Source organism: Gopherus flavomarginatus, chromosome 13 (genome assembly GCF_025201925.1).
Source record: "Gopherus flavomarginatus isolate rGopFla2 chromosome 13, rGopFla2.mat.asm, whole genome shotgun sequence".
Taxonomy (NCBI): domain Eukaryota; kingdom Metazoa; phylum Chordata; order Testudines; family Testudinidae; genus Gopherus; species Gopherus flavomarginatus.
The window spans coordinates 24102919-24125778 of NC_066629.1; the positions used below are offsets into that span (position 1 = coordinate 24102919).

Here is a 22860-nt window from a genome sequence, read left to right on the forward strand (position 1 = left end):
TTGGAGGAAACAATTCACCCCTAGTTACACCCGATTGGCTTGACCAAGATTACCAGGGAGCAACTAAAGGGAGATTTTGAACCTTGGTCTTTCACTGTAACATTTAAGTGCTCATCGACAGGCAGAAACCAAACATTTTGCAGTATTTAGAGTTATTTCTGTCACCCAGCTCTTCCAAGAAAGGTCACGGAAAAGCCAAGAAAGAGCCCCAGGCACAATCTGAAGGATTTTATTCATTCATTTATTTAGATTTGTGTGAGAAAATCTACTTCTCTCCAGCCACTTAACAATTTCTAAATGAACACACTCAATACAAAACTCCCCCCCCAAATCTAAACAAGAAAATTTATCAACATATATTCAATGGCACATTCCAGCCAACATGGCAGTGAAAATCATCTGCTGTCTATGAAAAAAAAATCCTATTCATTTCAGAGACCTAACCCTTCCTTCATCTCAGGGTCCTGCCCCAAAACACCAGAGAGAAATCAAGAGCGGTATTGCAGGGTGCCCTGAAGTATAACAGAATTGAAACTGGCAGTGAATTCCAGTCAGGGGGCCTTCATGGAGAAGGCCCTGCCAGCAGGGGTTCTAGCTTGATTTATGGAAGGGACTTGCCTTCATATGGCAGGCTAGCCTGAAAAACAGAGTGTATTTACTTCTTTCATGATCATTTAAATTTGGATCTCATTCAGGCTGTAATCAGTCTGAACTGTGTTTAAATCTGCCCTGCCCTTCGCAATTCTCTGCAAGTCCGACTGATTACAATGCCCCATCTCAGTCAGGGCCCTGTAAGCGACTGTCGATGAGCTCAGAAAAGACACTGGCTCCATTCCCTGTGTGCACAGCAAATGGGATGCAGCAGCAGCTGTGGAAGACCCTCACCCATGCCCGTTATCAACCTGCAGTGCCCTAGTGTGGAAAGCAGCTTAGCCCGCCTGGTGGGGGAGACATGCTGTCTCTGCTTCATAGAACTGTAGGAGATCAGGATGGAAGGAACCCCCAGTGTTCCCTTGTTCAGTCACCTTGTCAGACTACTCTATCCGACGCTATTCTGCACGCTACGAATGTATCAAATCCTGACTTGCTACAGAACATTTCAGCTCATGAAAACTCTCGAGACAAGTATGTGCCGGAATTTCTTCATGTGTTTCCTGCTGCTGGCAATAGGGTTGGGTGTCAGCTCTCTGGTCAAGTAGGGTGTAAAAGAAAGTGCAGTCATCATTTTTAAATACATAACAGTAGAAGAGAGACTTCCTGAGTATATCAGCCCTCCACCCTTGCATCCAGCAGGAAAGCAAAGATGGCAGAGCATGGCTTGACTGGTGTGCTGTTTTCCACTAGGAGAACAGTTTGCAGGTAACAAAGACTGACAGCAGGTGGACGGCTGCTAGGAATAAGGAGCTGGCCTGCACTGTAGAGACGGAATTGGGGGTGCTGGAGGATGTGATTTTGGAGCTGGTGGTGGGTGTCTCTGTTGTCGATCCAGGTGAGGCTGTAGATGCTGAAATGCAGAAGCAAAACTAGGATTAGAAATCGGCGGAGTGGATGGGCTGCGGGCTCACCGCAAGATGGTGCGTCAATTCCTGTTGTTGCAAGCATGTCTCAGAAACTGGGGTCAGATCTGCCTCTGGCGTAAACTGGCATTGCTCCATTGAATTCAGTGGAACTTTGCAGATTAAAAGGATTTGAATTTCCTGTCCTAGTTGCCTTTGGGCAAGGGAGGAGGAGGGGAAGATGTCTCTCCCTTCCATGGAATAAATATAAAAGGGATCAAGGACAGCAGAAAGAGATGGAATCGATTCTTATCTCATAAAAGCCACAATAAAAAAATGAATCCGTTCAACCGCTTTGTCATTTGACACATGCATATTAGGTGGATTTACCTGTATTTAGGGTTGTCTTCTGGAGCAGGGTAGAGCTATTGGAAAGAGTCACAAATACCCTGTGGAAAATAAAGGAACAACAGACATCAAGGGGTTGGTCTCACTAATCTGTCTGTTCCCTAGAATAATGTAGGCCACAACCATAAAGTCATAAAGAGATTACATTTATTGAGCGAATATGATAAATTTCCCTATTATCTTTTGTTTCTATGACACATTTTGTTACTCACTATTTGCCATCAATACTCCTGTCATTTATTGCTTTACAGCACTTTCCAGTGTTTGTCGCAAGCGATAATTCTGTTGATACCAGCCATTACAATTAAATATAGAACTAGCCATTGTAAATAACCACTGCACTCCCGCCTCTCTCAGTCATTAGCCTGATAGGCCTTATCTCTGGCTTTCTTTGGTCAGTATTTCCCATTGATGCAACTCCATTAACTTGAGTATTACTGTACATCAGGCTGGTACAAGTCCATTTGTTTTGGTCAAGTCACTCTGGATTGTCACCCACTGGGGGTAAATACAGTCGAATGAGAATTGGGAGCACACAAAGCTGTTTGTTCCAACTCCAGCTCTAACAGAGGAGTCACAGGACAGATGCCTCGTTAGAATGGCCTGCAAAGGCATAAGCTGTGTGATCAGCCACAACTGAATACTTAAGGACTTTGGGGCAGGGTTTCTCGGTGTGTGCGTTTACATGCAGTGCCTAGCACAATAAAGTTCTAGTCCATGCTTACAGCTCATCGGTGATATGTTAATGCCAATACATAATAATAAGATGGAATGATGATGGGACCTGCTGGATTTGCATTTCAGCTCCATTTTGAATTTCCTACATGGTTGAGCTGCACTCCACTCCCCCCAAAAACAAATAAAATAAAAAAAGTTTTCCCATGAAACTTTCTAATGAAAGCAGACTTTGCTCTGCTGCCATTTCATGCACCCCTCCTGCAGAATGTAGCTCTGCTCCCCATACGCTGTCTCCTCTCCCAGGTAAGGAAGAGCATTACCTTATTTCCACCGGGGCTGACTCATTGTCTGGAGAGCTCCATTGTACTGTGGCTGTGGCTTTGTTGGTGATATTTTCCTGCGCTGCTGATAGGCCGTCGCTGCAGTTCACAACTTGTCCTCCCCACCGGCCTACAGAGGAGTTCTGGGAATTGAGGGCCTGCAGGAGAAGTGAGCTGCCATCCACGAGTCCACTGATGGTTACTAGACAGAATGCAGAGGAGGGAAAAGTAAGTTCTCTGTGCTGACAAACAGCACCCACAAAACCCCACCAGGACCCAGCCAGGGATTTTGAGAAAAGCAGAGAATGCTGTGCTCTATGGGGTGAGGGCTTTGGTGCCTCATGATGCGCCCCCTGCCAGAGGGAAATGTAAAGTTCCAAAGAGGAATAGCCACTCATCCAACTTCAGGAGTTCCCTTCACATGGGGCCGAAAGAAGAGTCACACACAAGGGGAGCAGGACAACTGCTTTTAGCCTAAAAATCTAAGCAGCAGAAGACTCTGGAGCCCAGAGCCCTCACATTCTCCTCTAAGCCGAAAGGACCAGGCCCTGTCATTTCTCCTTGGTACCTTGTACAGTTCTACTGCACCTCAGGGCAAAGACTGGGGCTGTCAGTCTGAGCAGTACTCCTAACTGCAGCATCTTTGTTACAAAGCCCATCTAGTCACTGTCCAAGGAAAGCTACTTCCTAAGCAGCAAAGCAGGCTCCAAGGTGTCTCACTGTAACTGACAATGGAAATTCTCAGCCAGAGGGAGAGTTTATCCTGAAACACTGTTTCAAAGAAACCAGCCAGACTGCCAGGGGCCCAACAACATACATGTTAACTAGCAGCAGACGTGTGTGTGCGCGCGCTGCACTCATGTTAATTAGAGCAAAGTTTGGTTGCAAGTGGCATTGGGAATGAAATTAATCTGCAGTTGTGTTCAATCCTTTTTTGGTACAGAAATGAAAAAACAGACCTAGAATCCTCCCTAACTTTACAAAGGGGCTGCTCATTGTGTCAGATCCTGACCTAGAAGCATAGCTCCACTGCTTCAGACGGAGAGACGCAGCCCAGGGTAAACCCCTGATGTGTCCGAACCAGAGTGTCTGTCAATCCAGACATTTATTCAGCACCGGGGCTTTGATCCTACTCACTCTGAAGTCGATGGAAGATTTGTTATTGGATGACACGAATAGGATCAGGCTACTAATCACTGTATCAGAGGGTGCATAAAAAGCAGTGAAAGCAGCTTCAGGGCTGGTTTTCAGCGCCTAACACGAAAGGTACATGCACCCGAACAGAACAGCCCCAAACAGCCTCCAGCAGCGCATACATGATCTGAAAGGGGGTGGGGTGGGGCAGCGCGGAGCAGCTTTGGTAAAACAATGCAACCCAGCTCAGTTTAAAATGTATTTATTTTTCTGGATCTGTGACCCCTTGTGATCCCTGCCCTCGCCCCCTTTAAGCCCTGGCCTCCACAGCTTTGTCCTTCCTTCTATTTCCCAGGGAAAGGGTGAATTCTCATAGTGATGGGGGGAAAATCACTCCAAATATCATGACTTTTCAAACAACCAGTTTCCAAGTTTTGCTGCGCAGTTTTGGCAGATATAAAAAAATCAGAATCCCAGCTGCAGGCAAGGAGAGAGCATCTGCCAGTGACCCTGGAGGGCATTGACATTAAAACGCAAACGATTATTGCTACCTTTCTTTATGTTTCCCACCTGCAATAAAACCTCTCAGATACATGCTCAGTCTTGCACATTGCAGACACCATGAAACTCAAGAGAACATCCAGGCAAAGCGATATCTATGCAGGAGGAAAGTTCCTAAATCCAGAGAGAGTCAACTTACCATTGTAGCTTGTGTTTGCCATGTAGTTAGCAGGGTTCACAGATAGATTGTAAGAGCCAGAAGCAGTGGCATTCTGGATAGGGTGACAAACATCCTCCAAATAGACGGGAGAAATCAGAGCCCCGAGGAAGAGCAATTGCAGTGTGGAGATAAGGGCTGCCATGATAGGCTTTGCTAGTCTCTCTGCTTCTGCTAAGGACACACCTGTACTGGGGAGCTGCACCAGATGCATGGCTATTTATACTAGCTTCTTGATGAGGCAGATGCAGATTTCTCCTCCCTCTCCTGCTCACTCACCCTGAATGGGAGGTTCCACATGGTCACATTTTTGGAGTTTACTTCCTTCTACCTGCTCAGCATCATAATGAACGATCTGGCTTGAAAAGGGGAACTAGCTAGTCTCTAAGGTGCCACAAGTACTCGTGTTCTTTTAGCTGCTAAGAGTTACTTTAGCACTGGGATTTGAACATCTCATTGATGCATCTGTGGACTTGAAGAGCAAGTCTGCCCCCCGCCCCTCGAAGCCCTTTAAGCCAGCCCTTTGCACAGGGGAGGGTTGATGCTTCACCCAAGCAGCTGCAGAAGTGTGAGACTGAGGGAGGGAATGGCATACATGTGTCTCAGTGTCCAGGCCAACGTGGCTTCAGCTCCCAATGAGGGCAAAGCACAAAGTGGAGAATTCTTCCCCGTGAAGAGATACAGGCCAGTTCAATCACCAAGGCTTTGGCTACACTGGAGCTTTACAGCGCTGCAACTTTCTCGCTCAGAGGTGTGATAAAAACACCCCCGAGTGCTGCAAGATACAGAGCTGCAAAGCGCCAGTGTAAACAGTGCCCCAGCATCCCCATGAGGAGGTGGAGTACGTGCAGCACTGGGAGAGCTCTCTCCCAGCACTGGTGCCCCGACCACACACACACTTCAAAGCGCTGCCGCAGCAGCACTTTGAAGTTTCGAGTGTAGCTAAGCCCCAAATCTGTTTGGAGTAAGAGAGAGTGAAGGGCTGGGCCCTCAGTGGCCCTTCTTGGGAGCCATGTGAAAAGGCTGTGTGTGCTGAATTGGCAGGGTCACATGCACCCTGCAGATCTCAGTCCCACAGCAGTGCAAAGAGCCAATGTGGAGGTCTCACACTTTCCCATACTGTGGCCCTCTACTGAAGCTAGAGATCCTGTTGTAAAGTACTCTAGAAAGAAATAAGGATAAAACCAAGAGGGGTCAACAGAAAGTCAAGAAGATTCTTGGGAAATTGCTCTAAAAGCCTACAGAGATGGAGCCTCAGCCAGTGTAAATCAACCTCGCTCAGTTGGAGGATCTGGGCCCATAGAACAGAATACAGCAGATAGATTTTTCCCCCTTAGATTCTAGTGGTTCTTTTGACATTCTCTGCCCCCTAGAATTCTATAGCAAGGATAAAAAGATCTCTTCAATTATAGAAGGTTGTTCAATAAACCTATAGCACAGAGATCATTTTCTGTTACAAGCTATAGGACTTTCCATCCTCTTCCCCTCTCACTTCCAACTCCAGTGCCACAAAATTTGGTGGATGGTAGCCAGAGACTTTGGTGACATGCAAGAGGTTCCTATTCAGTCATGAGTCCTATTAGTCGTATTAAAGAGGATGAAAGTAAATGGCCTTTAATGGGATGCTTGGTTCAACGCCATGATCTCTGTGCAAAAACCTGACTCACTGTGGTGGCAATTTTATTTTCTCCTTTTTTTTTTTAAGTTTTGCAAAGGTTATATTCTTTCATTTTCTGGCTGTGATGGGATAGGGAAGCAACAGACCAGGGATTTACAGAACCGGTTCAGAACATCCCTTTACAGCCATCCAAGTCCTTCTGTATATGGAGAGGAATTTGATGTCTCCCCAGCCCTTGTTGCAACATCAGGAGGAGGAACTTTAACAATCTGTGAAATTTCATGTACACAAGAGTTGGCTAATTGGTGACTTTGCGGTGGGAGACAGAAGAGAAAGAGCTTCTCTTTTTGAACGGAAGTAAGATGAGTTTTTCACTGCTGAGATCAGGCTGATAGCTTGTGGTATCTGCTTCAGCAACTGGTCTCCTGGATTAGTCGACTTGACGTTGATTGGCAACATGATAAATTGCATTTTTTTAATGAGTCTATCTCAATGAGGAACTATTCTATTCTGCAGTTTAATGCATGTCCTTAAACCACACCTATATGAACAGTGACTAATTTGCCAGATATCTCTCAAACCTCCAGTTCTCAAGACTTCCCCTGCACATCCTGCATGTATCCTGAAAGTACTGAAATAGGATCCTGATTCAGACCAGAGCTCTGAGACTCTACAAAGGTACTAGGATAATTACGGGATCTTTGTATACCAAATGTCCTGCAAGAGCTGTTTCTTATGGGACCTTTATGATGACACAGAGATAATCCAAACAGGGAGTATATGTAATGTAATGTATATTTACCCTTTAATTGACATTAACGGGATAATGACTCTTATGTAGAGACTGAAGCCCAGATACCAGAGCAGAAATCTCAGAAGCTCGCATACAGCCTAGCGTCTGATACACTCCCAACTGATACTCTGAAAACTGTTTGAGGAATAACCCAAATGTGCCAACAATTGGTTTGCTGATATTACTATTAGTTTAACATGGTTTTTTGGGGGGGAAGGGGAGGGAGGATGGGAGGGTTTGGAGACTAAGGACTAAGGTCCAACTCAGTGGACTCAGGCAGTTTCGATTTAGGTGTCTAACTTGAGGCTGTCCAGTTTGACACGTTGGACCTACTTTCTTTGCCACAGTTCGTGGCTTGGAAGCCAGCTGTGAAAGGATGGATTCCAGAGACCCGGGGATGAGTCCCATATTCCAGGTACAGGGGTGTTCGTGTCAGTGCTGCGTTTTATGGACTCCGGCTGGGAGGTTTGTACAACTTGTCATGAACAGACAGGGCAGCATGACAGGGTAGGGGGGACTTGTTCTACTTAGATGTGATTTCTGTCACAAACCCCTAAAGAAAACCCCAGAATGAGAGGGGAATGACACAAATTATTCTTGCAGGAAAATGCCAAATGCTGTGGGATTGGTTCCTTTAACATCAAAGACTTTTTGGAACTCTGTCTCATGAGCCTACTTTTCTGATATAAATAATTCTCAGCAACAAAAGGCAGGGGCACACCAACCTATGCGGAACACAAAGACTAAGCAGAGTCACATCCCTCAAAATGAAGGGGATATTGGACAGGTTTCTTCCGTTTCCTTCTTCCCCTCACGCAGGGGATATCCCTTAGCGCCTCCCAGGATACGTAGGCTTTTTCCATGACCTCATTCGAGGCCTTGTTATTCCTGACGTTCCCTGTTATCCCCAGCTTTGTTAATCATTAACTTGTCATTTCTATTTATTCACTTAGTGACTTTCCAACTGACTGGGCTAATTAACTTGGGTGCAAGGAAGGCTGTGACTTACTGGTAGATGCGCAGACTCCTTCCTGCACCCACACCTCTGCACAGCACTTCAGTAAGGCAACACTGGAGTCCAAACGAGGAAGTTCAAACTCCCAATTTCATAGTTTCAGGCCAGAAGGCTCCATGGGTTCCCCTTGTTTGACCTCCTGTGTCACACAGGCCATTGTTTTTCATCCAGATCCACCTATATTGAGCCCAAAGACTTTAGACAAAAGCATTTCAGCCCTCAGGAGACTAAACTGTGTGCCATATTGGGAGAGACCCTGGCCCCAGCAATGGCAGGGAATTGATTAGGTGAGATATACCCAGTTGATCCCAGCAAGTTCGATCTTGCATACATGATTCCCATGCCGCAGAGGAAAGTGAAGTCTTCCGTCTCCCCTGCCCAAGTCCCAGCCAATCTGATCTCAGGGAAAATTCCTTCCTGACCTCAAATCTGACAATGAGTGTGACCCTGAGCATGTGAGCAAGATCTACCAGCCAGGCAGCTAGAAACGGGATTCTCTGTGCCACCTCAGGGTGTCTTGTGTGTCTCTACCTGTGGTCAATCTCTGATGTTTCAGGCTGCCCAACTGGCCACTCTCACCACATCCAGCCAACTGAGTACTTACTGGGGAAAAACACTCCTTCCTGACCCCTGCAGGTGACCAGCTGAAGCCCCGAAGCATGATTTGATTATCGTCATTATCTCAGTGCACAGCTGCTAGTGTATAATGAGAGCATTGCACGTGATCTGGCCTAAGCCTTCCACCTCCCAACACAGATGAGTCCCAGCCAGCGATATTAGAGCTCCACATCCTGCCCCAGCCAGCTGATTTATGCAGCAGCTTGTTTGCAAAACAAGTAACTGATTCAGAGAAAAGAAGGTGAACCCCCCCTCTCTCCCACACACAAAAGGACAAATGCCAAGGACAATGTGCAGGCAAAGCCGTCCATTGGTGGGGCACCTGGAAAGTCCTGATTAAGAGAACAGAAAAGGGGCAGGAAAGCCACCCTGAAACAATGAGGCAGAAGACATGGTGGAGAGTTATGCACAAGTGAACAATGCTGACCGATCCCAGCTTGGAATGGACATGAATTCCTCACCGAAGAGAGCTGGAGGCAGTGAGAGACTGAGCAGCGAAAAGAATTCTCAGTCGTACCTACAGTTCCAGAGGGCTGTCACTGAAAAGGAAGCTGGCAGCTTTTAAAAGCATTTGAAATGGAGAGAGGCAGTTTGTAGGGACCAGACTGGGAACAAGGGGATCCAGGTTCAATCTCAAATTCTGCAACAGCCTCTCTGAGTGACCCTGGGGCAAGTCACTTAGCCTCTTTGGGTCTCAGTTCCCCACCTGTAACATGGGGGTGTTAATGCTCCTGTTCTCCCTTGCAAGCTTCTCAGGGCCAGGAAGGTCTCTTCCTGTGTCTACGTACTGTGCCAGTGCAATGGGGCCATGATCTCAGTCCTTGCCTTTAGGTGTGAGTTTAATACAAACAACCATAGCTATGGTCATACAGATTGGCATGAAGGAATCTCTGGGCTTGAAAATCTACTTGGAAATAGCAACTCAGGTAGCGGTCCCCTTGCAGGATGGGGCTGTGTAAATTGTAGGCTCATCCCTGCTTACCCTCCGCGACCCCTTCCTCTCCCAGTACCTTGAGGCACAAGAGCGGGTGTGAGTCCTAACAAGGACATGCTTTGAGGTGAACAGGAAACAACATTAAACGCAAATGACTTGGCAACAAAACAGAATGGAAAAGAACAGCTGAGGAAGGTGCTTGTCGATTTTGCAAGAACAGCTCCACCTTGGACCAGATTCCCCCAGGTTGGTTTCGTCTGACCCAGCCACGTCAGAGCCCCGCCCTGTCCTCTGGCCAATAGCAATGACTAACATATGAAGTCAGAGGAGCAGGTGAAGCTGGAAACAGATACAAAATCTGAGTCCTCTGCCCTAGGGTAGGAGGTTAATTCCTAAAAGGGAAATACCCCTACAGCTCACATCAGAGAACCACGACAATGAGCACATGACATAAGATGAGACTTTACAGCCATAAATCCAAGAACACGCTGTGTCTGTGGATGTCTCGGGCCCTTTAGTGCTGCTGAGAGTACAAGTTCCCCAAGAGTATTCTCACCCAGATTGTGCAACAGAATCTGAGAGTCCTGTTAGTGAATCTGAACGGGGCGCCCCACCTTTCTGGAGCAGTCTCGAGGCCTGAGTCAATGTAAGTTACTCAATCTTCCCAGCTATAGGCGCCAACTCCATGGGTGCTCTGGTATTCAAACACCCACATTAAAAAAATAGTGCTTAGCACCCATCAGCCACAGTGGTTCTGGCTTAGGGCTGGCTGCCAATCAAAAGAAAAGTCAGCACTTGTCTCCTAACTCCTGCCTCTTCCACTGCTCCCCGAGGCTCTTGTAGCAGTCTGTGACTCCTGCTGTATAACAGAGGTGCAGGAATTTCCACCTGGGCCTTCCCCACAATTCCTTAGGTGAGGTAGGGGAAATGCAGGGAGAAAGGACAAGTGACGTGCCCGTGGTCAGGAGGGGAATGCGGGCAGTGTTTGCCTCCCAGTCCCATGCTCAGAGCATCCCCCGACCACGACACCCTTTTCCCCTCGGATGGTCCCAGACGCATCCCAAAGGGAAAATGTAGCCTGTAGGAAATTGACCTTGTCACCTCGCTGGCTAAGTCTATTGCTGATATAGCGTTAGCGCTTCCAGGCCTCTCTCAATCGCTGTGGCCTGTGGTTCCCAGAGGAAACACTGCTGGTCTGGAGAATCCAGTGAAGAGCTGGGGCTATCTGTGAATTAATGGAGCCACCTGAAAAGAGCCTTTGCAGAGAGCAATGGGGAGTATTTTTGGGGTCACGAATGCTAAGGGGGAGTAAAGGGAGCTGCTGGCAGGACCAGCCCCAAAGCCACAGGGAAGGGTCTCATTTTCAGTGAATTTCAGCAACTCTCAGCAGCAGATATTCCTCCAAACCATCAGCCAAAGAATACCAGCTCCATTTCCTCCGAGGGACACCAGGCCAGGGCCCCGCTCTGCACTGAGCCCAGGAGGGGAACTTTTAAGAACATTTTAATGTCTTGCGTGGGCTTTTTGGAATTAAATGAAAACAACAGCCATGGGATGTAAGCTGCAGGATCCTCTCTCCCCAGGGCAGACAGCAGGAGAGTGAGTCTTCCAAACTTCCCTTCAAACCGCCTCTGTGTCCAACAGCCTCACGGCTCGTGCCCCACAACTAAGAAGCATTTTCAAAATGAAGCTCAACAGCAGTTTATCTCTGAAGAAGGGATTTGGGGAGGTGTCTCCCCCCCCCCCCCCCCCGTGGGGCACTGCACCAGGCCACATTCCAGGTGTCTTTTCTGTTTGGCTTTAGCCATTTTAGATAAAGATTCTCATTAGAGTTCTTATACCTCTTCTCTCTCTCTCTAAAACTTTTGGTTTCTCTACCCATTGTCCACTAACGTTTTTTTTGGGTAAAACTAAAGGAAGGAGCTAAATTTTTGCAAACTTTGGGAATGTTGGAGCAGTGGCAAAGTTTTCCCATTTTTAAGCAAACTCATGCACCCTGCAACCCGCATCTCTGGAAGTGGCAGAAGCTGCCTCTTGCATGTTCACGGAGCCCCTGGTGACTGCCCGAGTGGGGCAATGGGAATCGCACCTATTCATAAACAAACTCAGCAATGACTTCCCCATACACTGGTTACATCCAATGTGCACATAAAGTCAGAAGGGAGGGAGCAGCAGCTAGGAGCCCTCAGACTGTCAGCACGCCCCAGCTAAATGTGTCCCCGTGTTGAGGAAACAGAGATGAGCCAGGATGACTCAGACTCCAGTGCAATTTTTATATTACTGCGGTTACACAAGAAAGATCAGAGCTCACGCCAGTGGTGTGCTTTGCTGGAGGCACAGAGAGAGGGAGGGTCAATGAGAGAAGCCTCCGCAGTGCCAGCCCCCACATGGAAACGGCTATAATGAAGGAGTCCTGGACTGCGTTACAAAGAGCAATGTGGCCTTTGGGTCTGGCACGGTCTGGGTAGATCACCCCAGGCAGCATTGCTAAGGAAATCTGGCCCACATATCACCCAGATCTTCTCTTTGCACCCTCTCTGGTGTGGCTGGTTGATCCCTTAGTTGTCCTGTTTCTCTGGGAGGAGCTGCAACTGGATAGTGAAACAAGGATTAGAAGCGTGTTCCCACCTGCCACTGAGCTGTGTGTGTGTGTGTTCAGAACTCCTCTGTGTGGCCCAATGCCCTTTTCCCAACCCAAGACTTATGCATCACCCAGAGAACGAGCTGCTCCCAAGAAGACACTGCCTCACTAACAAGCCGCCTGCAGAGTTATCTCCACCTCTGGATTTCCCAGGAGACCCAGAGCTCTTTGGGGCAGATGCCATCTGGATTTAAACAGGATCACCTTCTGGGTGTTTAAATAAGGCCCGTCAGGAACATCCTGCTGGGCACGATAGGGCTGAGTTTGTGCCCTCTCCGGTACTACACAGATCATCCACCCCCGCAGTTCTTGGGTTTCCCTCTACCCTGAGCAGAATCGAATACTACTGGGGCTCTGCCTCAGAGCTTTCCATCTCAGAGATGCTCCCTGTGATCGCTGGGGCACATAAAAGCAGGAGAAGAATGGAAACTGAAAGCTCAACCTTCCCTCTATCCGGGTCCAAGCAGCAGGAGCTGGTCTCAGCTGGGCAAGGCCCTTTGCACTACTGCAGTTATTTCACAGAGAGGAAGTCCTTGTAAAGAGCTGCTTGACATGACATCAGTCTCAGGGCATATCTCCACTTGCCATTTAAAGCGGAAAAGGTCCCTTTTTTGTGCAAAAACCATGAGAGCGTCTACACTTGCCAATGACTTTTTGCAGTGAAACTCAGACCTTTCACCGCAAAAAGAAAACCACCTCCACAAGAGGCGTACAGCTCTTACCGGTGATGCTTTTGTGGTGATGTGCAAGTGAAGACACGTTCTTCCTGTTTACAGAGCTTTTAGCCTCCGCAGGATATCTAGGGTGACCAGATGTCCCAATTTTATAGACACAGTCCTGATTTTTGGGTCTTTTTCTTATAGAGGCTCCTATTACCCCCCACCCTGTCCTGATTTTTCACATTTGCTTCCTGGTCATCCTAAGGCTATCCCACAGTGTCTAGGTGACCACTCTGGCCAGCAGCTCTGCTGGTCTGACACTAGATAAACAGTCATCCACCTCTCCCCCTGTAAAGCCCCGAGAACTTTGAAACTCTCCTTCCTGTTTTCTTGACAAGTGCTCACTTACCATCTAGCCAGGTGACAATGGCTGCTCCACGGAGCAAAGGATCCCCTGCTTGGAGCAATGCTGAGCTACTGAAGCTGATCAGTGTTTGGGGAGAGGGGGCTGTGCAGGGACCCAGGATGCCCCGCGATCATCTCCCCACTTCCCACAAGACCTATTGTCAAAATGGAGAGAGCTGCACTGTGAGATAGCTGCCCTCATGCGCTCATTGGCGATAGAAGTGCTGCAAATGTGAACACGATCTGATGCCTGTGGAAGTAAGTGAGAACACAAACCAGCACTTTTCTTTCACCAGTTCACTATCACCAGTGAAACTGACAGTGCAAAAACTCTGCAAGCGTAGACACAGCCTCAGTATCACATACCCCCAGCCCTCTGAGGGGCTGGGCCAGGCTGAATTGGGCTTTTTTTTCTGTTGGCACCCCTGATGCTATGGAGGCACAGGGCAAATTCCACATGTAACGGGACTCGGTCAAGCAGGGCAATGTACCGCTCCTGCACAGTATCATGATACTCTTTGACAGCACTGCAGGGGCTGCAAATCACAAGCCAGACCCCTGGTCCAATCATGAGATTTGCTTAAAAATCACAAGGTTTAATATAGTGAGTTCTTATTGGCCACCTGGTTTCTGAGCCTGCACTAAGGGTGCACTTGGGTCACGTTTTCAGGATTCTCTCAGTAACCAGGAGAGACAGAAACTTTTAATTTTTTTAAATGAAAGCTGAGATACTCCCCTAATCCCAGGACTCCAGGAGCTGGGCCTTTAACAAAAAACACCACCCCAAATCCGAAGGGCTGATGACACTGCAATTGCCCTGATGTCAGGCTGCATCCATGCACCTGCCTATCTGTTCTGCAGGGCATCGAAAACAAGAGACAAAAATAGCTCTAGCATGTCAAGAGCGGAAGCACAGGAGTCACATACCTAATGCATGCCACTGAGAGATGACTGATTAGGAGAATCTGGCTGTCAGCCTTGGCTGTGAAATGCTCTCAGGCCCCAGGATGTTTCACATGATAACAACTAGGTGTTGACTAAAATCCAGTCCCAGCTTGGCACTTGCTGCCAAGTGCCATTGGAACGGGGCTTCCTCCAGCCCAGCTGCCAAGTGCAGGCCACACCCACTCCACGGCATCGCCCCCAAGAAGGGGCTGGGCTCTCTGCCTTGCCCTCAGGGTGTCAGGAGTGGCAGCCCTGCTTGTGTGTATGGGACGACCCCCAGGAAGGAGGGACTCAGGGCCCACGACTGCCTTGTTTGCTCTGAGGGAAGTCACTTCTGTCTCCCTGCAGTGTTTGCTAAACACTGGGCGCTGCGTTAACTGATATTTACCCACCAGATACATTGTGTTCCCAGAGCTGCGATCCTGCCAGTTACATGCCTCTTGAGCAGGGGCGGTTCCAGGCCCCAGCACGCCAAGCACGTGCTTGGGGCAGCATGCCACGTGGGGCGCTCTGCCGGTCGCCAGGAGGGCAGCAGGCAGGTCTCCGGTGGACCTCCCACAGGTGTGCCTGTGGAGGGTCTGCTGGTCTCGCGGCTCCCTGGTCCCTGCGGGAGGTCCACTGGAACCGCCTGCCGCCCTCCCGGCAATGTCTAGAGTCGCCCCTGCTCTTGAGGGGAGATTACTTATTTATGGGGCATATCTAGGGGCTCCTCCACGCCAGAGGGCTTCTGATGGAGTTTGCAGCGATAAATAGGGAATAGATTAGCCCTGCCACCCATGCTTGGCCTAACTACTACGATCACCTGCTGAGGGGTGAATTTCCCCCACAGAGCCCATCTCCTGCCACTCATGGCCCCCGTGTATCTCCTGCCTGCCACATTCTGTGCTGGGTCTCCATCCTCTGAGCAGCCACATCCCGAAGGCTGGCAACGGCTCTCTAGGCCTCCCCGGTCTCTTCTCCTCCTGGTTTCTCTGGTGGATCAAATTGCCCTTGCCCAGTTGGCAGTTTCCTGAGTTAATCCTGCAGGTATTTAGGGTTCCTGAGAGTGGATCGCCCAGCTTCTTCTCCCCAACTGGCAGCTGCCTTACTTCCTCCTTTGCTGACCTGTAGCTGCATTAGAGTGGTGGTTTTTGCATCACCTCCTTCTGCTTCCTTATCTCTGGGTTCCTCTGTACACATTTTGCAATAGTCACTATTGTTCCCAGGCTGGGGACAGGCTTTCTTCGGGCGTGTCCAGGCAGCATCTGCACTGGGGAGCTGGGGCCTGTGATACAGGGCTTGCGTGGGCTCATGGAGCTGCACACCAGCTCTGTGCCCACCTGAACTAGCCAGATCATTAGTCCTGGAGCTTGGGCTTCTTGGGTAGGAGTTGTGTTACTAAAGCTCACAGTCCCCTACCATCCCAGCTATTCCTATTCTCCTCCAGCCATTGGCTGAGCTGGTTAGCCATTCTCCCTTGCTATTCTCTGATGAGATACCTGACATACACCAATGATAGCTTTTCATCCCCTGGATGGATGACCTAAACTCCCTCACAGATTTCATCACAACTTAGCAACCACCACCCATCCATCAGACTCTCTCTAGAACACTCCCACACCAGCATCAACTTCCTGGACACCAGGATCAGCTTTAACAATGGAAGCTGCAGACAACTATATACCAGATCACCACATATATACCATATATACTATATGCCATGGATCACCACACCAATCTCCAGTAACCACTCCAAACACACTAGAAAATCTTTCTTTACCAGCCAGGCCCTCAGACACCGCGGAATATGCTGCAAGGAGACAGTCTGGGATACACACTTAAAACTGTCTTCATCAAACAGGGACACTCCACCGGAGAAATAGATCATGTCATGGAATGGGTCACCCAAATACCCTGAGAGAACTGCTTTAATACAGAAATAACCCCACTCCAACTGAACATCCCTTGTTACCTACCATCCCACACTGGAAACCATATGGGGTATATTAAACAGTTACAGCCCAGACTCGATGGGGACCACATCCTGAAAGAAATCTTTCCCAAACCCCCTCTTCTGGGCTTCAAACCACCCTCCAGTCTCACCATCAGAAGCAAGGTCCTCACAGACCAGGACTCACCAATTCAAAGCGGCACCAGATGCTGCCAGAACAAACAGATGCAAAACCTGCAGACACATCTCCACTGCTGTAGTGATCAATACCTCCCACAACACACCTTTCAAGATCCATGAATCCAATACATGCCTTTCACAACATGTGGGGGTACCTCATCCAGTGCATGAAACCAGACAATCACTATGCTCTCGAATGAACTCACACAGAAAAATAATAAACACTCAAAAACACCCTATCACTTGTGGGTGAATAGGTCTCACAAAACAATCACTCCATACCTGACCTCTCAGTCCTCATCTTCAATGGAAACCTGCACAACACCTTCAAAAGGTGAGCCCTGGGTGCTTAAATTCATAATTTTGGTAGACAGAAAAATCATGGTCTCAACAGAGACACTGGATTTATGTCTCATTATAACAAATGTGTAGCCCACTCCTCCCCCTTTTTGTCCCATAGCTGGAGAGGTGTGAATGGGCCACTTCACCTTGAATGGATCCTTAGAATGTGTGCTAACTACATGCTGAACAATCTGTTCCAATTCCACCTTGTATTAGCTGTGACACTCTGCCCACCTTCTCCAGATCTGAAGATGACTTTATGCAGTAGCTTTTTACGGACAGAAGTTGGTCCAATAGAAGATATTACCTCTCCCGCCTTGTCTTTCTAATATCTTGGGACTACATGGTTACAAGAACACTACAAACAGCCATTCTTCCTGGCTGTTTAGCCGGCAAGCACTCTGTTCTCTTTCAGAAAGGCTCTTCCAGTTTAGCATTGAGGAAGCTAATCCAGGCCACCAGGACAATCATATCTCTCCATTACAACCAGGGGCGGCTCCAGGCCCCAGCGTGCCAAGCGCGTGCTTGGGGCGGCATGCCGCGGGAGACGCTCTGCCGGTTGCCAGGAGGGTGGCAGGTGGCTCCGGTGGACCTCCCGCACTGGAGCCACGGGACCGGCGAGCGGCAGAGCGCTCCCTGCGGCATGCCGCCGTGCTTGGCTAGAGCCGGCCCTGATTACAACCTCCTCCCGCTTGCTGCCATGAGGACTTGGATATTCCAGGAACTGCAATCACTTTTCTACTGTTCAGGCTAGGAAAGCAGTTGCCCGGAGGCTGACAGAAGCGTGCTGCACCCAGGGGAACTCTCCTGCCAGGGCAATTTTGCCAGTATGCTCAGTTGCCTGCCACACAAGAGGGGTGAAGCCAGCCAGGCTGCAGAAGTGCCACCCCCAATCCCAGGGTGCATGGACACGTAGCATGTTCAGAGGCTGCCTAGCCATCAGTGACGTGAGAGGTCCCTGTTTAGAGCCCACCACCCGGAAGGGCTGATGGTATCAGGCAGGGCCTGAGCAGCAGGGGCAGATGGACGCAGGGAGGGCGGACATGATTTTTTAAGCACCCCAGGGCAAGGGGAGAGGAGATGAGGGAGTCGGGAGTACTGAAGGCCAGGGCAGGATCTGGGCATATCGGATAGTTTGTCATAAGGAGTCAGAGTCTTGTCAAACTCAGGGACCCCAATTCTCAACTGGGGCAGTCTGGCTTCCCCCTCCTCCCCCGATTTAGCAAAATGGGGGTGCTGCAAGCACCCAACACCTGTTTGTGACTCCAAGGTCTAAAAGCCCTGCTCTGTGCTCTTGCTTTCCCATCCCCACATATACCCCAGGGGCTAGGATTTCCTGAAGTCACTGAGCAGAGTGGATCTGGCGTTAATCATTTCCAGCAAAGTCAGCAGCAGCTTCTGCCATCACCTCCCTTTGTATTCACAATAAAGGTACTTTGTTATTTGTTATTTATCATACAGTCACACCCAGGGGTAAATTCCTCATTGCTCATCTGCATTAGAAAGGTCACTGGCCAACCCAAAGGTGTCCTCCTGCAGTGCCTGGGGATGTGCGTGGCTGGGGGGAATCTGGTTCTAATGAGGTAGCTCCGCTCCCTAGGGTCTCCCAAAGGAAAGCCATGAGACGGGCTCATCACCCTCTCTCTGGATCCCTCCTGCTCCACCATGTTCACTTCAAGCTTCTCCTCCTTGTCTCAGCTATCATGTCACCCCTGCTTCCTCAGCTCCCCCAGTGTGCCCGCCTCGTCCACCACTTCATCAGCTTCTCATACCAACGTCTGCCTCTTCCACAGGAACCGCTCTCCCTGAACCTGTCCATAAGTCCACAACTCCCCCTGGCCCACCTCTGCTGGCATCCCTAGAGGCAACCAGCCTGTCAGTGATGGCTCAGGAGGCAGATAAGGAGAGCTGACTCCTGCTTGAGCTATAAAAGCAAACATCTCTGGAGATTCTGTGCATCGCTGGAGGGCCGGGACTGCGGCACTCGCTGGGCGTGTACAGCACCTGGCGCAGTGCGGCCCCTGGCACCACAGTAACAGCAATATTAGCGACTTTCACAATGTGCATTATTTACTTCCCCAAAACAGTCTGAGAGAACAAGGCTAACAGAGAGCAGTGGGCTGTCCTTATACAACCCCTGGGAGCCTGGTGGCTTTCATTGCTCTTCTTTTAGCCACTGAGTTTTTATAGGGTTGATCACAGAGTGCTCCCGGGCATGAGAGCGAGAGGAAAGGGCAGCACCCAGTTTACCTTCTCTATCCCACTTGCTGTCACAATGCCTCCTCTCAGCTAAGGCCCAGCATTTTCAGCTGCACACAGAAACCCCTCCAGGCCTCTTGCAGTTCTAGCCCTGGACTTGGGCCCCCCCTCTATATCTGCTGGACCCCTCTGGAGATTGTGTGAGCACCATATCGAGGTGGCAGCATCCAAGAGAACATGGATTTCATTTGCCTTCTACAAGGGGTCGCTGGAGCTAGTCCGTGTGATGTGCAGCCCACCGCTGGAACACCCTGCCCATGGGGAAGGTGGTTGGCCTGGGTGAGATGCTGCCAAAGGGTGGAGGGGACGCAAGCCGGATCTCTGCAATCTGGGAGCGGAGCAGTGGATGCTTTGCAGCTGCTCCTGTTACAGCAGCGAACCAGTGTTTCCTTTTTCCTTTATCAGCCTTTATCTAAGTGTATTTTTATACCTGGGCGCTACCCTAGGCTCACATAGAGCATGCATCGCTGTATTTGCACAGAGCTGGGCATCACGGTCTGGCATTCAAGGCCAGCAGCTGAAATGGATTCAGAGTCACGGGATGAATGCTCCCCGTGCCAGCAGCTGAATAGCCTGGTGAACATGCAGTGTGCAGTGCAGAGCAGCAGGCAGCACAGTAGGGCACTGCAGAGTGCAGCTCAGCGAGCACTGCTGGGGGCACGGGGGCAAGCAACCCCCTCTTGTACAACACCAATTATTTGATTGGTGTGAGAGGCTCACGGGAGCAGAGGGGAGTGATCTGGGGAAAGGCTGCAGGAGACGGGCAGGCCCTGCCCAGGAGATGGCAGCAGCAACCCACCAGCCAGCACTTGGGCTCCTTGCCACAGTCATTCCAGCTGATTTCTGCTGCGACAGACATTGGGGTGGGGAGGAACTGGGGGCAGAGAGTAGGGAGACCAGACAGCAAATGTGAAAAATCAGGATGGGGTGGGGGGTAATAGGAGCCTATATAAGAACAAGACCCCCAAAATCAGGAATGTCCCTATAAAATTGGGACATCTGGTCACTCCAGCAGATAGGAGCCTTCCACCCTCCTGCCTTCCCCACCCAGGAGCCACTCAGTGCTCCAGCGGGACCCAAGCCAAAGGCAAGCAACCCAAGGGCAGAGGCTGAGGATCTGTGTGCCGTGAAGCTGCCGAGGCTGTGCGAGGAGGGAGAGGACAGGGCTGCAGCCCTGCATGGGCAGTGACTGCTCCCCAGGCTGGAAAGAGCCTGGATTGTAACACCCCCTCCACTCCCGGTCCTGCTGGGGAGGCAGAATCCAGCCACACTGCAAACAGCAATTCCAACCATATGACCCCACTCCTGCCAAGTGCTGCAGCTCCTTTGGGGAGGATTTCTGCTTCATGAGCTCATCCCTCTCTTCTCCATGCCGGGGTGCAGGGCTACCTTGATATGGTGATTGCAAATGAAAGCCTGGGGTCCTGCTCCCCATCACTAGCTGCAATGCATTCCTGCTGCCAGGACCCCCTGCCATTGCTGACTGGCCTTGCAGGCATGAGAGAACAGCCCTGTCCCAGCATGCTGCACAGGTGTTATCCCAGCCCTCAGTCCCACGCAGCGCTCAGTAACCTTCTGGCATTAGCCCTGGGGGTCCCCAGTGATCGAGAGGGATGAGCTGGGGGCTCGGTACAAGGTTTGGATTCTGGAGGATAGTATGAAGCTGTTATGAAATTGGTGTATCATGGAAAGTCTCTGTGTGTGTATGTGTCCAGACTCAGCTGGAGGAACAAAGCCCTGTAGTCAGTGTGCAGCCTGGGAGCCCACTGGGGAGTGGAGGGGGTGCTGGGGCGCAGGTCTCTGGAGTGAGCTGGACCCCACTAACAAACTCTCCAGGGGAGACGGATGCTGCTAGGAGGCTTTCAAGGGCTTTTCATGGAAAGCACGGCTGGGGTGGGCGAGCCAAGGGAGAGAATTGCGTGGGCAGAGAGGAAACGAGGAGGGTGCCAAGGGACAGGAGCCCTGAGGATGACTCCAGCACCTGGCCCCCCGCTGCTGCACACTCTGGCCCGGGCTCTGCTGAGGGGACTAGCAGCTGTGCACGTGCCAGCCTGCAATGCTCTCACCAGAGCTGGACTGGGAAAGGCCCTTGCATTGCTCGGCTGTGGTACACTGAAGATCAGTGGCCCTTGTGCCTGCTGCCAAACCCTGCCTGGGGACTGCACGCTGACTGGCCTTGCAGAGATTCGACTCTTAAAGTCCCAGACCTTGCAGCAGGAATGCCCTTAGAACTTTGCTTTACCTTTCTTGGGGCTTGGCCTGTCCCCTCTTTGAGACAGAGACATGAGATGCTTTCACAGGGTCAGCCTGGACCCTCCCAGCCCCACTGCAGCACCCATCCCTTGTCTCTAGGGCCCTTATTTCCCCCCCCACCTCCTCTGTGGGGCCAGTTCCTCAGCCTCACACATCTCAGTATCTCAGTACCCTTTAGTCTCCCCAAACAATGAGAACTGTACTCACAGCCAGGGGGCCTGCTTAGATCCTAACAGCCAGCACTGTACTGCTCCCACTGCTTCCTATTTATGCTTAGCTGCTGCCCAAATTAATTAGCACACCTGCCCTCGAGCCTCTGCGCTCAGCAGCCATTAACCCTTGCAGCCCATCAGCCAGGCTTCACTTCTTTAACCATTCTGGGCCCGGCTAAAATTTACAGGCTATAAAATCTGCCCAGTGCCTCCCACTTCGCCCGCCAGGGCACCCCCATGTGCCTGGCCTTGAATTCAGCCCCTTGATGCCTTCCGCAGGGAATGAAGGGGATCCTTCTAGGAGTCAGCCAGGGCCAGTCCCAGGGGTTGGAAGCTGCTGATTCTTGTCTGCTGAGCTTTTGCCAGAGCCCCCCTGAGAATCCCACCTCCTTGTTAACTCTGTTGTGAAAGACAAGTGTTTCTCCCCAGCTGGTGCCCCTCTCAGCTGTTGGTAAGGATGCTCTAGCCCAGTGGTCCCCAACCTTTTCTGGGTGGCGGACGCCAGACGACGAGCCACCAAGGACCGTGGCCAGCGGACAAACATCTGCTGAAATGCCACTGAGAAGCGGCAAAGTCAAAAGATGTCACCATCGAAATGCTGCTGAAAATCTGTGGCATTTCGGTGGCGATGCCTCTTGGTGACACCACTTTTCGGCAGCATTTTGGCCGCGACACCTCTTAATGATGCTGCTTTTCGGCAGCATTTTGGCCGCAACACCTCTTAATGATGCTGCTTTTCGGCAGCATTTTGGCAGATGCTTGTCTGCCGGCCAGTACGTGGGCGCACATAGATGCTCTGGCGGGCGCCTTGGCACCCACGGGCACCGCGTTGGGGACCACTGCTCTAACCAGTACAGCCCTCCACAGGCGACTCTGGGGGCAGTGGTGGTGGAGTGTTTGGATGAGCCAGCCCCTAGTTGCTCGGCCCTGGAATTTGCAAACACTGACATATCTTTGTAGCAGGATCTGGACCCAGTAATATCTGAAGGCTGGGAGTATTCGTCTTCCTCTTTTGCAGAATCTGGAGATGCCCGATGCAAAGGACAGCAGCTGGGCTGGAGACCAGGCCCTCCCCTGCCAAGAGGCAAAGCTGTGCCAGGGAGTGGAGAATACAGTGCAAGGGATGCCCCCCTTCTCCCAGGCTGTATGTAAATAATTTTGGCCTGATGCTCCCAGATCAGTCCAATCCCAGGCTCCCCAAGTCACATGCTCCCACTGCATAAAGCTGTTGCTGTGAAATGTAAATCAGGCTGCAGTTAATAAAGGCTCCTAGTTGGTGGGAACCAGGTGGGGAGAGAGAGA

The 22860-nt window shown here is 50.3% G+C and overlaps 1 protein-coding gene across 1 annotated transcript; it reads right to left on the minus strand.

Moving 5' to 3' along the window:
- Positions 1-264: 264 nt before the first annotated feature.
- Positions 265-5005, minus strand: LOC127033726 (placenta-expressed transcript 1 protein-like). The gene is made up of 4 exons (XM_050921849.1): positions 4737-5005; positions 2903-3104; positions 1887-1945; positions 265-1504 (listed from the first exon to the last, which is right to left on the minus strand). Exons 1-4 carry the CDS (start codon positions 4966-4968, stop codon positions 1341-1343), a joined length of 657 nt encoding a protein of 218 aa, XP_050777806.1. The 5' UTR covers positions 4969-5005; the 3' UTR covers positions 265-1340.
- Positions 5006-22860: the final 17855 nt, after the last annotated feature.

Excerpts from the sequence above, each read along its gene's own strand:
- LOC127033726 (XM_050921849.1), bottom strand. The coding sequence starts at position 4,968 with ATGCATCTGGTGCAGCTCCCCAGTACAGGTGTGTCCTTAGCAGAAGCA. Across the intron at positions 3,105-4,736 it reads GGCAAACACAAGCTACAATG|TAACCATCAGTGGACTCGTG; the intron begins GTAAGTTGACTC and ends CATTCTGTCTAG. Across the intron at positions 1,946-2,902 it reads TCAGCCCCGGTGGAAATAAG|GGTATTTGTGACTCTTTCCA; the intron begins GTAATGCTCTTC and ends TATTTTCCACAG.